We start from the raw sequence: 14,588 nt of genomic DNA, 5'->3' as shown, positions 1-14,588 counted from the left end.
TATTTCTTTGTATCCTTTGTGATTATTGTCGTTAAAAACTGGCCATTTGAATCTAATAATGTGGTGACTCTGGACATCAGATTCTCCCTGTTTTTTAGGTTTTTGCTAATTTGTTTTTATTTTTGATTATCATAAGTAGTCTCCATGCTGAGGTTCAGCCTGAGGTGTAAACCTAAGGTCTTCTCAGGAATTTGCTGAGTTTGTACCTTTCTCTGTGTATTGTGGTGACTTACTAATTTCTCTCAATGTCCTTCAATGTCTAATTTTCAATATGTGGTTCTCAAAAGGTGGGAAAATGAAGAGAGGGGAAAAAAGGCACTGTCCCTTTAAGTTCCCTGGAAGCCTGTGGGGAGGGGGCTTGTAGCAATAGAGAAAGGGTGCTGCAATGGCTTCCCACCAAGGAAGTCCCTTTGGCACCTCCACAGTCATAAGCAACAGTCAGTGATCATAGCACAGGATAGTGTCCCATTTGCCCATCCTGACTCCCATAAGGAGCGTAGGCACGGTTCCAGGAACATATGCATGGCTGCCTGCCAATGGGCTGAGGATAAAGATGGGTAGCCACATCTGAGCTGAGAGCTGAAATTGATCAAAATTAACTGTAATTTACCCTCCAGATCTTCCTCTGGGAGTTGCAAGTCCTTAATGGCTTCTAGAATTCTAAAATAATTGCATCAAACAGATTTTGCCACAGTGTGATTGTTGTGTAGGTTGGGAGACAAGATTCCTGGTCCCTTCTGCCTTCTTCCCAGAATTTGCTCCTATAATAGTCTTATAAGTGATTTCCATATCTTTTGTTTTCCCCCAAAGTTGTTTCCTATATAGCTGTGAAAATGACCTTTTAAAAATGCAAATTGATTAAACTTTTAAATGGCATTTTATTGTTTTTAGTGTACACCATTATATTTATGGTGCCTTTCTGGTTTTGTAATTTGTTTCTTGATTACCTTTTTACTTTCATTGCTGTATGTCATGCTTCCTATATTCCTATATTTTCACACTGCTATAAAGAACTACCTGAGACTGGGTAATTTATAAAGAAAAGAGGTTTAATAGTCTCAGTTCCCTGTGGCTTGGAAGGCCTCAGGAAACCTACAATCATGGCAGAAGGCAAAGGGGAAGCAAGGCATCTCTTACATGGTGGCTGGAGAGACAAAGAGAATGAAAGGGTAAGTGCCAAACTTTTAAACCAACAGATCTCATGAGAACTCACTCACTATCATGAGAACAGCATGGGGAAAACCTGCCCTCACGATCCAGTTTCCTCCTACCAGGTTTCTCCCCTGCCACATGGGGATTACAATTCAAGATGAGATTTGAGTGGGGGACACAGATCCAAACCATATCATTCTGCCCCTGGCATCTCCCAAACTCACGTCCTTCTTGCATTCAAAACACAGTCATGCTTTCCCAACAGTCCCCCAAAGTGTTAACTCATTCCGACATTAACCCAAAAGTCTAAGTCCAAAGTCTCATATGAGACAAGGAAGTCCCTTCTGCCTATGAGCTTGTAAAATCAAAAGCAAGTTAATTACTTCCAAGATACAATGGGAGTGCAGGCATTGGGTAAGTACTCCCGTTCAAAATGGGGGAAATTGACCAAAACAACAGGGTTACAGGCCCCATGCAAGTCCAGAATTTAACAGGGCAGTCATTAAATCTTAAAAGTTCCAGAACAATTTCCTTTGATTCCATGTCTCACATCCAAGCCATGCCGACACAAGAGGTGGGCTCCCAAGGCCTTGAACAGCTCTGTCCTCGTGGCTCTGCAGTGTATAGCCCTTGTGGCTACTTTCATGGGCTGTCATTGAGAGCCTGCCGCTTTTCCAGGCCACATGGTGTGAGGTTTTCTGGGGTCTGTAGGACGGTGGCTCTCTTCTCACACCTCCACTAGGCAGTTCCCCAGTGAGCACTCTGTGTTTGGGCTCCAACCCCACATTTCCCCTCTGCAGTGCCTAGAAAGAGGTTCTCCATGAGGGCTCTGCTCCTACAGAAGACTTCTGCCTGGACATCAGGTGTTTTCATACATTCTCTGAAATCTAGGTAGAGGTTTCCAAACCTCATTTCTTATCTTCTGCATAACTGCAGGCCCAAGATCATGTGGAAGCCACCAAGATTTGGGGCTAGCACCCTCTGAAGCAGTAGTTCAAGCTGTACCTTGACTCCTTTTAGCCACGGCTGGAGCTGGAGCAGCTGGGGTACAGGGCACCATGTCCCAAGGCTGCACAGAGCAGCCGTGCCTTGGTTTTTTCCTTCCTAGGCCTTTGGGGCCTGTGATGACAGGGAGTATGGGGATGCTCTCTGAAATGCCCTGGAGACATTTTCTCTATTGTTTTGACTATTAACGTTTGGCTTCTTTTTACTCATGCAAATTTCTGCAACCGCTTTAATTTCTCTTCAGAAAATTGATTTTTCTTTTCTACCACATGGTCAGGCTGCAAATTTTCCAAACTTTACACTCCACTTCCCTTTTAAACATAAGCTCCAATTTTAGACCATCTCTTTATGACTGGGTATGACTGTATGCTTTCAGAAAAAGCCAGGTTACATTTTGAATGCTTTGCTGCTTAGACATTTCTTCTTCCAGATACCCTAAATCATCCCTCTTAAGTTAAAAGTTCCACAGATCTCTAGGGCAGGGACAAAATGCCACCAGTCTGTTAAAGCATATCAGGAGTGACCTTTGCCCCAGTTCTCATTCAGTTCCTCTTCTTCCTCTGAGTCCTCCTCAGCCTGAATTTCATTTTCCATATTACTATCAGCATTTTGGTCAAAACCATTCAACAAGTCTCTAGGAAGTTCCAAACTTTCCAACATCCTCCTGTCTTCTGAGCCCTCCAAACTCTTCCAACCTCTGCCTGCTACTTAGTTCCAAGGTCGCTTCCACATTTTCAGGTGTTTTTATAGAAATACCCCCCTTCTCTCGGTACCAATTTTCTGTATTAGTCCATTTTTTACACTTCTATCAAGAACTCGCTGAGACTGGGTAATTTATCAAGAAAGAGGTTTCATTGACTCACAGTTCTACATGGCTAGGGAAGCTTCAGGAAGCCTATAGTCATGGTAGAAGGCAAAGGGAAAGCAAGGCATGTCTTACATAGTGGCAGGAGAGTGTGTGAGAGAGAGAGCAAAGGGGGAAGTGCCAAACTTTTAAAGCATTAGATCTCTTGAGAACAGCAAGGGGAAAATCTGCCCCTATGATCCAGTCACCTGGCAAGTCCTTCCCCTGACACATGGGGATTGTAATTCAAGATGAGATTTGGGTGGGGACACAGAACCAAACTATATCACTTCCCTTAGCCAGTTAACTCTCATTTGTCCTTCTGATCTTTAATCCTATGTAGTCCTCAATTAAGTCTATTTGGATATACAAACCACCTCCCCCTATCTCAGTACTTTCTTAGAGCACTGTTTATCTTTTTTATATATTGTACATTTTTTTAATACTCAGTTTCCTTTATTTTAAAATCTATTGTATATGTTTAAGGTATGTGATATGATGTTGTATGATGTAAAATGGTCACTGTAATGGAACAAATTAGCATCCATCATCTCACAGTCGTCATCTTGCCCCCAGTGGCAAGAGAAACTGTAACCTATTCACTTAGCAAAATCATGAATACAGTACACTATTATTAACTATAGTCCTTATACAGATTATTTCATTTATCTGTGTAGGCTGGATATGGTGGCTTACGCCTGTAACCCCAGCACTTGGGAGGCCGAGGCAGGTGGATTGCTTGAGCCCAGGAATTTGAGACCACCCTGGGCAACATGGTGAAACCTCATCTCTATCAAAAACAAAATACAAAAATGAGCTGGGTACCGTGGCACACCTGTAGTCCCAACTACTCTAGAGGCTGAAGTGGGAGATCAATTGAGCCTGCAAACAGGGCAAGATTCTATGTCAAAATACACACATACATACATACATACATACATACAATAAACCTGTGATTCTTTAGTCAAAACATGGAGTATATCTGTGTTTTTTAGTCAAAACATGGAGCATATTAGTAGATATATATATACCACATATAGCTACTGATATATGTAGATGGTTACAGGAGAGCAGAAGAGTGTTAGTTGGTACATCATTTAGCATAACACATTAAGATTTGTTTTTTGACTGAAATACTATGTAGCTTTAAAAATTTTTTAGTCATAAGGATACACTAATTTAGAGAGATAGTTTAGTCACAAATATACAGATTATAACTCTACAAACTAATTCCAGGGAGATTTTTTTTTTTAATTTTTGAATTCTATTTGTTTATTTAATTTTTAAACTTTTAAGTTCAGGAGTACAGGTGCAGGTTTGTTACATAGGTAAACTTGTGTCATGGGGGGTTGTGGTACAGATTATTTCATTACCCAGTTGTTAAGCCTATTACCCATTAGTTATTTTTTCTGATGCTCTCCCTCCTTTCACCCTCCACGCTCTGAAAGACCCCAGTGCCTGTTCTCCTCTGTGTGTCCATGTGTTCTCATCATTTAGCTTCTACTTATAGGTGAGAATATGTGGTATTTGATTGTCTTTTCCTGCATTAGTTTGCTAAGGATAATGGCCTCCACCTCCATCCATGTTCCTGCAGAAGACATTATCTCATTCTTTTTTGTGGCTGCATAGTATGCCATGGTGTATATGTACCACATGGTCTTTATCCAGTCTATCATTGATGGGCATTTAGGTTGATTCCGTGTCTTTGCTACTGTGAATAGTGCTTTAATGTACATACGCATACATGTGTCTTTATAATAGAATGATTAATATGCCTTCGAGTATATACCCAGTAATGGGAATGATGGGTGGAATGGTATTTCTGTCTTTAGTTCTTTGATGAATCACAGAAGTCTTCCACAATGGCTGAACTAATGTACACTCCTACAAACAGTGTGAAAGCATTTCTTTTTCTCCACAACCTTGCCAGCTTCTGTTGTTTTTTGACTTTTTGCCATTTGGACTGGTGTTAGATGGTATCTCATGATTTTGATTTGCATTTCTCTAATGATCAGTGATATTGAGCTTTTTTTCATTTATTTGTTGACTGCATGTATGTCTTTTTTGAAAAGTGTCTATTCATGTCTTTTGCCTATTTCTTCATGGGGTTGGGGTTTTTTTTTCCCCTGTAAATTTGTTTAATTTCCTTATAGATGCTGGATATTAGAATTTCGTTGGATGCATAGTTGGCAATTTTTTCCTCCCATTCTGTAAGGTGTCTGTTTACTCTACTGATAGTTTCTTTTGATGTGCAGAAGCTCTTAAGTTTAATTAGATCTCATTTGTTAATGTTAGATTTTTGTTGCAATTGCAACAAAATATATATTGAACTAGATGTCTCTGACTCTAATTCACCCCCATGTAATTCATTCTCATTTCCCCTTCTTATTTGTAAGTCCCACTCCAACATTGAGCAATTTGGCTTCTACCTTCTGTCATTTGTTTATATATTTGTTTAATCCCAGTGTATATGCACCACATTTCAGAATTTTTAACCTGTGCCCAGTAAGAAGAAACTTTATGAACTAGTGTACGATGTTTATATACAGTTTTTTTTTTGTCTTTAGTCATACAGTTTCTAGCTAAAATACTTTTTTCCAAAGTTTTTTGGATCCACTTATAAATGTATTATTGTGCAGAATTATAAAATTTGCCCCCTCATTTCCCATACCCATCTATGATGTTGTGTCTTATATTTTGTATTCTATCCTGGGTTCCCCCAAACCACTGGTAGATTTTTTAAAATTTACATATATTAAGAGTAATTCTTTGTCTCTTGTCAAAGTTCTGTGAGTGTTGTCAAAGTTTTGTGGGTTTTGACAAATGTATAGTGTTGCAGATACACTACTGCAATACTATATATATTAGTTCACCACCCTTGAAATTGTCTGTACTTCCCCTAGCAAGTACTTCCTTCTTCCCCAAACTCCTCAAAATCACTGATCTGTTTTCTCTTTCTTTTTTTTTTTTTGTTGTTGTTTTGTTTTCTCTTTCTATCAGTTCATCTTTTCCAGAATATCATATGAATGGAATAATACAGTGTGTTACCTTTTCAATGACTTCTTTGACTTAACAAAATGTGTTTTAAGATTCACCCAAGCTGTATGAATTAGTAGTCTATGTTTCTTTTCATTGCTAAATAGTATTCCATTATAATTATATGCGACAGTTTGTTTATCCATTCACCTACTGCAGGACATCTTTGTTGCCAAGTTTATGAATAAAGCTGCCAGAAACATTTGTGTTCAGGGTTTTGTGTGAACCTAAGTTTTCAAATCAGTTGGCTAAATACCTGGAACATGATTGTGGAAGTCTCTGTTCATAGGAAATTTCAAAACTGTCAAAGTGGCCGTACTATTTTGCATTTCCACCAACACTGAAGGAGTACTCTGTAACTCTGCCTCACTGGCGTTTGTTCCTGTTAATTTTTGGATTTAGCATTTTAATAGGTGTGTAGTGGTACCACATTATTTTAGTTTGCACTTTCGTAATGACAAGTGATGCTGCACTTCTTTTCATATGCTTATTTGCCATTCTTATATCTTCTGTGATGAGGTATCTTTTCAGATCCTTTGCCCATTTAAAAAATGTATTGGCTTTTTTCTCACTATTGAATTTTAAGAATTCATTATATATTTGGACTTCCTTTATCGGATACATGATTTGCAAATATCTTTTCCTAGTGTGCAGCTTGTCTTTTTATTCTCTTTACAGTATCTTTCCCAGAAGAAAGAGTTTAATTCTGATAAGGTCCAATTTATCATTTTTCTTTCATATGTCTTAGTTCTGGTGTTGTATGTTAAAACTCTTCACCCCAGGTCAAGGAGATTTTCTTCTCTGTTCGTCTAAATGTTTTATAGTTTTATGCTTTACAGTTAGGTCTATGAATCATTTTGAGTTAATTTTTGTGTAACTTGTGAAGTATGTGTCACGAATTTGTGTTGTTGTTGTTGTTTATGGTCATTTGGTTGTTCTAGCATCACTTGTTGATTGAGGCTGTCCTGTCTCCATTGAATTGCCATTGCCTAGTTGTGAAAAATCAGTTTACTGTATTTGTATGGGTCTATTTCTAGGATCTCTCTTCTGTTCCATTGATCTTTCTGTCCATTCTTTTGCCAACATTATGCTGTCTTGATTCCTGCAGCTTTATGGTTTGCCTTGAAGTCAGGTAATGAGAGTACTCTTTGTTCTTATTTTTCTAAATTTTGGCTATTCTAATATCTTTATCTTTCTGGACTGTTGATTGGGATTGCATTGAATGTATGGATCATATTGGGAACAAATGACATCTTAATAATATGAAGTCTCAAGTCATTAACATGGAATATCTCTCCATCCATTTTGATTGTTTTATTTCTTTCATCAGTATTACAGACTTTTCCACATACAGATCCTGCAAATATTTTGTTGGATTTATACCTAAATACTTCTTTTTTTAAAAAATTCAAATTCCAGTTGTTCATTGCATATAGATAGAGCAATTACCTTTGGAATATTGACATTGTATCATGCAGTTTTGCCAAATTCAGATATTAGTTCCATGAGGTTTTTTGGTAGATTCTTCAGGGTTTCTTACACAGACAATCCTGTCATCTATGAGTAATGATAGCTTTATTTCTTCCTTTCCAATCTGTATGCTTTTTATTTCTTTTTCTTGCCTTATTGTACTGGTAGGGCTTCCAGTACAATTGAAAAGAAGTGTAACAGAGGACATCTTTTCCTTATCTCTATCTTACGGGAAAAGCATTTGCTCACCATTAAAAGTACGATGTTAGCTTTAGGTTTTTTGTGGTGTTTAGCTTTGGTTTTTATTTTTTACTTTTTTTCTTTGTTGAGACACAGTCTCACTCTGTTGCTCAGGCTGGAATGTAGTGGTGCAGTCATGGCTCACTGCAGCCTTGACATCCTGGGCTCAAGTGATCCTACCATTTCATCCTCCTCTCCCTCTCCTGCCATACACACAAGTAGCTAGGACCATGCCTTGGAAATTTTTTTTTATTATTATTATTTACAGAGACAGGATCTCCCTGTGTTGCCTAGGCTAGTCTTGAACTCCTGGGCTCAAGTGATCCTCAAGACTCCACCTCCCAAAGTGTTGGGATTACAGGTGTAAGCCACCATGCCCGGCCATTTTTTTGTATATATCCTTTATTAGGTATATAGATTTCCTTCTGCATCTAGTTTTTTTAGAATTTTTTTAGTTTCTTTTTTTTTAAATTCAGGGGTACATGTGCAGGTTTGTTACATAGATAAACTCATGTCACAGGGGTTTATTGTGCACATTATTTTGTCACCCAGGTATTAAGCCTGGTACCCATTAGTTATTTTTCCTGATCCTCTCCGTCCTTCTACCCTCCATCCTTCAAAAGGCCTCAGTGTCTGTTGTTCTCCTGTGTGTGTTCATGTGTTCTCATAATTTGTAAATTTTCCATTTATAAGTGAAAACATACAGTATTTATTTTTCTCTTCCTGCGTTAGTTTGCTAAGGTTACTAGCCTCCAGCTTCATCCATGCCCCTGTGGAGGACATGATATCATTCTTTTTTATGGCTGCATAGTATTCCATGGTGTATGTGGACCAAATTTTCTTTATCCACTTTATGATTGATGGGCATTTAGGTTGATTCCATGTCTTTGCTATTGTAAATGGTGCTGCAATGAACATATTTTTTAAATTCTGTGTTTGTTTTTAAAATCAAATAGGATAGATCATTTCTAATGTCAATAGATAGGCCAGACATGGTGGCCTACACCTTTAAACCCAGCACTTTGGGAGGCAGAGGTGGGAGCATTACTTTAGGCCAGGAGTTCAGACCAGACTGGGCAACATAGTGAGACCCCATCTCTACAAAAAAATTTTAAAACTTAGCTGGGCACAGTGGCATGCACCTGCGGTCCCAGCTACTCCGGAGGCTGAGAGGCAGGAGGATCACTTGATCCCAGGAGTTCAGGACTGCAGCGAGCTATCTATGATACTGCCACTGCCTTCCAGCCCGGGTGACAGAGCGAGGGCCTGTCTCAATGCAAATAAAATGTCAATAGATATTTTTTCTTATATATGCTTAATTTAAATAAAATTAATCTTTATTTTTATAAATGGGAAAAGGCTAAAAGATACCTTTAGTGTTTAATATATATAACATATGATATTAATATTTCATTTCATCATGAAATTAATGGAAAAGTAAATACTATGCAATTTAAAATAATTTATTGTTTTTTAAAAATCTTACATAATCATATACCACATAGAACAATGAATATTTTAAAACTTTCCTTTAGGATAGGCATGAAGTTCTCTGTTAGCTTTAAAGTGATTTAAGAATATAGTAAAGATAATAGTTGCATAATTTGCATTAGTTTGAGAAATATCCAACTTATGCAGTGAACTTGTCCATTGCTAGAAGATCATTTGCATTAACACTGGGAATTTCATGATGAAATGGTATGGTATATAAAGGATATGGTTTCCAAAACTTTTAAAGAGCCATCTAATGGCAACCTTTAGTAAAATTTAAGTATGAGTTTCTCTATATGCTGAGGGATGAAATGGATACAGAATTACCTGTGATGGAGCCATAGAGCACACTTCTACTCAGCTTGCTGTGATAAATTGGCCAAAGGTTAAGCCATCAGTCTATTTCCTAGTGCCTACTCAACAGTGGCTCTCTTTGTGTTTCTTTGCTTGTTAAAGAAATATAGCAAGTGTTACTGAGAAGTAAAACAAAGCAAGCCTAACATCAGACACTGATGGCTTTTTAAAAAGTTGGAATCGGATGTTATTGCATGTTTCAAAGAGTATATTAATAGTACATCTTTATGGAAGCCACTGCTGTAGAGCGAACTGAATTGCAAATCAGATCAGCATTATGCATCAGTGATGCTCAGGTAAATATAAATAAATATTATGTCTAGTGGACCAGTTTTAGATAGTAGTGCTGTGGGCTTGGAGAGTGTTTTGAAAAGATAAAAAAACCCTTTAAAAAAATTGTAAAACATAGGTTTATTTTCCTTAGCAAATTAATTAGGGTGGATTTTGTTTTCTAAACCTTTCATTCATCAAATGCAGCTTTAAACATAATGTATAGAGGAAACCAGTTAATTTAAGCATAGAATGCTTTCAGAAACGTGCAATATTATTTAGGATCTTTACTATAATGACTCCAGAGTATGTCTGAGCGTCCATGCAGATTAGATCTTGAACAGCTGCATGGAGCACATAGAAGGCATGATTCTTGCCTCTGTGAACTAACTTGAATCAAGTCTTTCATCGAAAGATCTCATTGTTTGTCTATTTCATGAATCCCTCATCTCATCTCTGAAGGGCTCATTCAATTTAATACAGTTCAGCTTTGTGGTTTAGAGCTCTAGAAATTGTTATTGTAATTTATAATGCACAAAGTTAACAAATTAACTTCATATATTTTAAAAAGTAGATTAAATCCGCTCTAAAATGACTTCTTTTACAAATACATGGTAACTTTGGATTCTAGCTCACACTTAACTAGTTATGAACTGTATGACTTGAAGCAAAGTATTTATGCTTTTAATGTCCAATTTCTCTGTGGTGATAACAAAGCCTAACAGAGTTAAGAGAAATAAATGTGTGAAACTGCCTAAGTTCATTTGTTCCTGCATAAATTTAGAGCACTGTCATTCTGCCTTCTGTCTTAGTCCTACTCATTAACTGGGGCTCATCGCATATTTTATGTTCTGTGTGATGTGTTCTGTAAACACTTTAACAATGATTAAACTGGAAAATTCACTATCATATCATTTAGATGTAATTTTTTTCCATGTCATAAGTTTGTTTACACACATATCTGGTATGCCATATGAGTTCGACTTCGATCCATTTTCCAGAGACTGTACTTCTTAAACTGCTCTTCATATCTGTTAAATGGGTGAACTGAAACATCCTTATTTTTAAGCAGTTGGTGTCTTACTATAAAGAAGGATGCAGCAAATCCAGATCCAAAGTACAAACACATCATGGCTAGTAATCGCCACTTGTTTTACACTGAAAATGGCAAATTCTTCCCAGGGCCCTCTTTATAGTGGCACCTACGGACCACAAAGGTTGTGAACCTCCGCTGCTGGAAGCTCTGCAAAAGGCGCAGAGACCGAGGACGGAAGAAATAGTGGCACCTCATCAAGACCTTTTTTTCACAACCTTGTTCGTGATTTGTTAAGAAAAAATACCAGATGACCTTTTCCTCATTTGGGTACTTACATCACATTTTGCCACTTATTTGGCACTAACCCATGCATTGCCTGGCATGTTCTGTTGTATACTTGTTATTCTTCTCTACAGATAATGAGTTATTTGAATTCTGAGATCTTTACTTATTTGAACCCTCACAAAAATTAGTGTGTAGGGCTTTCTAGGTATGAAGTAAACTTCCGTTATTTTTAAAAACTGCTTTGGAATATCCTCTCATATTTCTCTTAAAATAGTGAAGATGGTCAAATTTGACTGTAATTTTACTGAGGAATTTATTATATTAAAGCCATTTGGTCATAATCTCAGAAATCTGGTACAGTTTTTAAAAATTTGAGTATGTGAAAATTAGGAACCAGAGAAGTTTTTTTTCAAACACTTCTAACTCAGAATGGCAAAAACATAAATGGAGATGGATACTATGCATTATAAACAGAATAATATAGGCGGCATTTATCCATGCAATCAGTGGGTATTATTGGCATCAGCTAAATACTAGCTGCTCTGCTATAACCTGGGGATATAGTGATAAAAAAAAAAAAGACAAGATCTATATGTGATGGAGCTTATAGTGAGGAAACAGACAAATATTTAAACCAGAGAGTAAAAGTGTATAAGGATTATGCATAAATAGAGTTATGTGAGAGGACCAGAGGTGAAGATATTTTGCATATAGTGATTAGAAAAGGACTTTTAGAGAAAGACATAAATAGTAAGACCGAATGAATGAGGATTTGCCTAGATTGTGGTCTCTGGTTTCTCTCTGAAAGCAATCAGGATTCCTTGGAGAACGAGCTTATTGCAAGTCTGGGCCAGGAACTGTAAAACAGCAACAATAACAGCAGCAACAACAACAAAGAAATATTCAAAGTCTGTTTGGGATTATGATATGGGAGCCAATTTGGAGGGGCTCCGACAGACTACAGATGTGACCATTTGAGCATCAGAAGAAAGCAACTGTAATTAATTGGAATCATCTAATATTTTTAAATACATGAGTTCATAATGTTACTTTGAAAATACATTGTTCATCTTTGGACCCAAATATTGGACAATCAAATGTTTATCCTGTCTTTCCTCTAAGAATTGTATCTCAATATAACCAAATAGTTCAGGAGGGATAATTCTTTATAGAATTATAGCTAATAAATGCAGAAAGAATATGCTATTACACTTTAAAGAAATGAAATTAAGTACCTAGGCAATGACATCTTTCACATTTTTTTCTATGTATACTTCTGATTGTTTATATTGGGAAATTTAAGTATCAGATTAAAAGGAAGGGGTAAGAATTTAGCAAGTAGGAATAGGAGTGGTTGGAAGATATTTTCATACAATGGGGAACAGTATAACAAGGTACAGAGGTAAAAAAACTATACATATTCAGGGAAGACTTAATATTGGAACACCCAAAGTACAAGATTTGTTAAATGGAACTGTTACGGATATGTAGTTGTATACGAGTTCTCAGAATACACAATACTTAGAAATAGGAAAACTAAATTGTCGCCAAGTCCAGAAGGAACTTGAGATTCAAGGTGATTTGACAGCAGACCTTACTAGAAAGGTACCATGTATACAGTGTAGTGTTGATTTTACTTGAGCAATTTTTGCTTAAACCAGGTAGTTGATTAATAAATGTGATTGTTCTTCATTTCAGAATTGTGTTCCTTTTAGCTGCATGTATAGAAATGAGTATCTCAGTGTTAATGATATTTCTATAACCATTACATTAGACCCTGTTATAGTGTTAGGGGACCACTTATGTTCCTATACAAAAGTAATACATTGGGTGAGTTTGGTCACTCACACCTGTAATCCCAGCACTTTAGGAGGATAAGGCAGGTGGCTCGCTCGAGTCCAGGAGTTGAGCCATGGGCAACATGGTGAAACACTGTCTCTGCTTTTTAGTACAGTAAAAAGTAATTTAATTTTTATATAAAAAATTAGCCGGGCTCAGTGGCACGTGCCTGTAGGCCCAGCTACTCAGGAGGCTGATGTTGAAGGAGTGTTTGAGCCCAGGAAGTTGAGGCTGCAGTAAGTCATGATTGTGCCACTGCACTCCAGCCTGGGCATTGGAATGAGGCCTCGTCTCAAACAAAAACAAACAAGCAAAAAAAAAAACCAAATCTAATACATTGTATAATTGGAATGAGCAGTTTAAAATCAACTCTTAACAAAATGGTCTTCTCAATTCAAATCTCTATACCTCTCCTGACATCTAGAAACATTCTGTTTTATCCAGATTCATATTGTGTAGATAATAGTAGTGGGCATATTTCTTTGTAAACCAATTTTGTTTTTTTGTTTGAAGTGACTTGTGCTATGGCATCATTTAAAAAGAAAAGACCCTTAAAATCTACCTGGAGAATTAATAGTATGGAACAGCACCAAAATTTGTTCCTTAATTTTATATGCCAGTATATATCTGTCTACTTCAAATTGAATTTGTTTTTCTCTTTCCTGGTATCTGAGAGTTTGTCTGCTGAGGTTTAGAAATGTAGTATATGCTATAGCTGAGAAATAGTGGGAAACGGATGTCAAGCTGTGTGATCAGAGTTCTGTGGAGATGGACAGCTGTGTTCACTGTGAGATGCCGGAAGTGGTTTGCTTTTATGGCTAGTCAAATATTTTGGTGAAGTGAAAGGCTTATCAATGAAGTCTCAACTTTTGCATCCTTATAGTCACCTTTTCCTAAAACTGGAGACAAGAGAGGACTGGACAATAATGAAAAAAGGTTGTAGTGTTCTACCATTTATCGTTTTTGTTTGTTTGGTTGGTTTTTTTTTTTTTTTTTTTTTTTTTTTTTTGAGACAGAGTCTTGCTCTGTCACCCAGGCTGGAGGGCTATGGCCCGATCTCCACTCGCTGCAGCCTCCGCCTCTTGGGTCCAAGTGATTCTCCCGCTTCAGCTTCCCAAGTAGCTGAGACTACAGGTGCATGCTACCACGCCCAGCTAATTTTTATATTTTTGGTAGAGACAGTTTCATCATGTTGGCCAGGCTGGTCTCAAACTCCTGATTTCAAGTGATGTGTCTGCCTTGGCCTCCCAAAGTGCTGGGATTATAGGCATGAGCCACCACGTCCAGCCTATCGTTGTTGTTGTTATTGTTGTTTTTGCTTCTGAATTAAATTTACATTTTGAAAAATGAGATTTTCTAAGTAAAGTATTTTAAGGAAAAGAGCTTCCTTTCTGGCATAATACTTATTTTAGAAAATATATATATATTTTAACAGGGTATCCAGAAGTTGGCTAGTCAATACCTGAAGAGAGATTGGCCTGGAGTAAAAGCTGATGATCGGAATGATTACAGGTAACTTAGTAGTTTTTACCTATTTTCTTTAGAAATGGTTTTATGTAGAGCTAT

The 14,588-nt window shown here is 37.2% G+C and overlaps 1 protein-coding gene across 5 annotated transcripts in view; it reads left to right on the top strand.

The window, feature by feature from the left end:
• Nucleotides 1–14,588, top strand: part of FCHSD2 (FCH and double SH3 domains 2) — a 292,296-nt gene that overhangs the window by 106,666 nt on the left and 171,042 nt on the right. For 4 of the 5 annotated variants that reach the window (XM_037740096.1, XM_017533100.2, XM_017533103.2 and 1 more), the window contains one exon: nucleotides 14,458–14,534. The exons of the other annotated variant lie outside the window; for it this stretch is intronic. In XM_037740096.1, the coding sequence (XP_037596024.1) occupies nucleotides 14,458–14,534 (77 nt within the window). The remainder of the gene's footprint in view (nucleotides 1–14,457; nucleotides 14,535–14,588) is intronic. 5 annotated transcript variants of the gene reach the window in all.

Source organism: Cebus imitator, unplaced genomic scaffold, assembly GCF_001604975.1.
Source record: "Cebus imitator isolate Cc_AM_T3 unplaced genomic scaffold, Cebus_imitator-1.0 Scaffold79, whole genome shotgun sequence".
In the NCBI taxonomy this organism is placed as follows: domain Eukaryota; kingdom Metazoa; phylum Chordata; class Mammalia; order Primates; family Cebidae; genus Cebus; species Cebus imitator.
The sequence above is the reverse complement of the archived record's forward strand: the minus strand, read 5'-3'. Positions and strand labels throughout refer to the sequence as shown.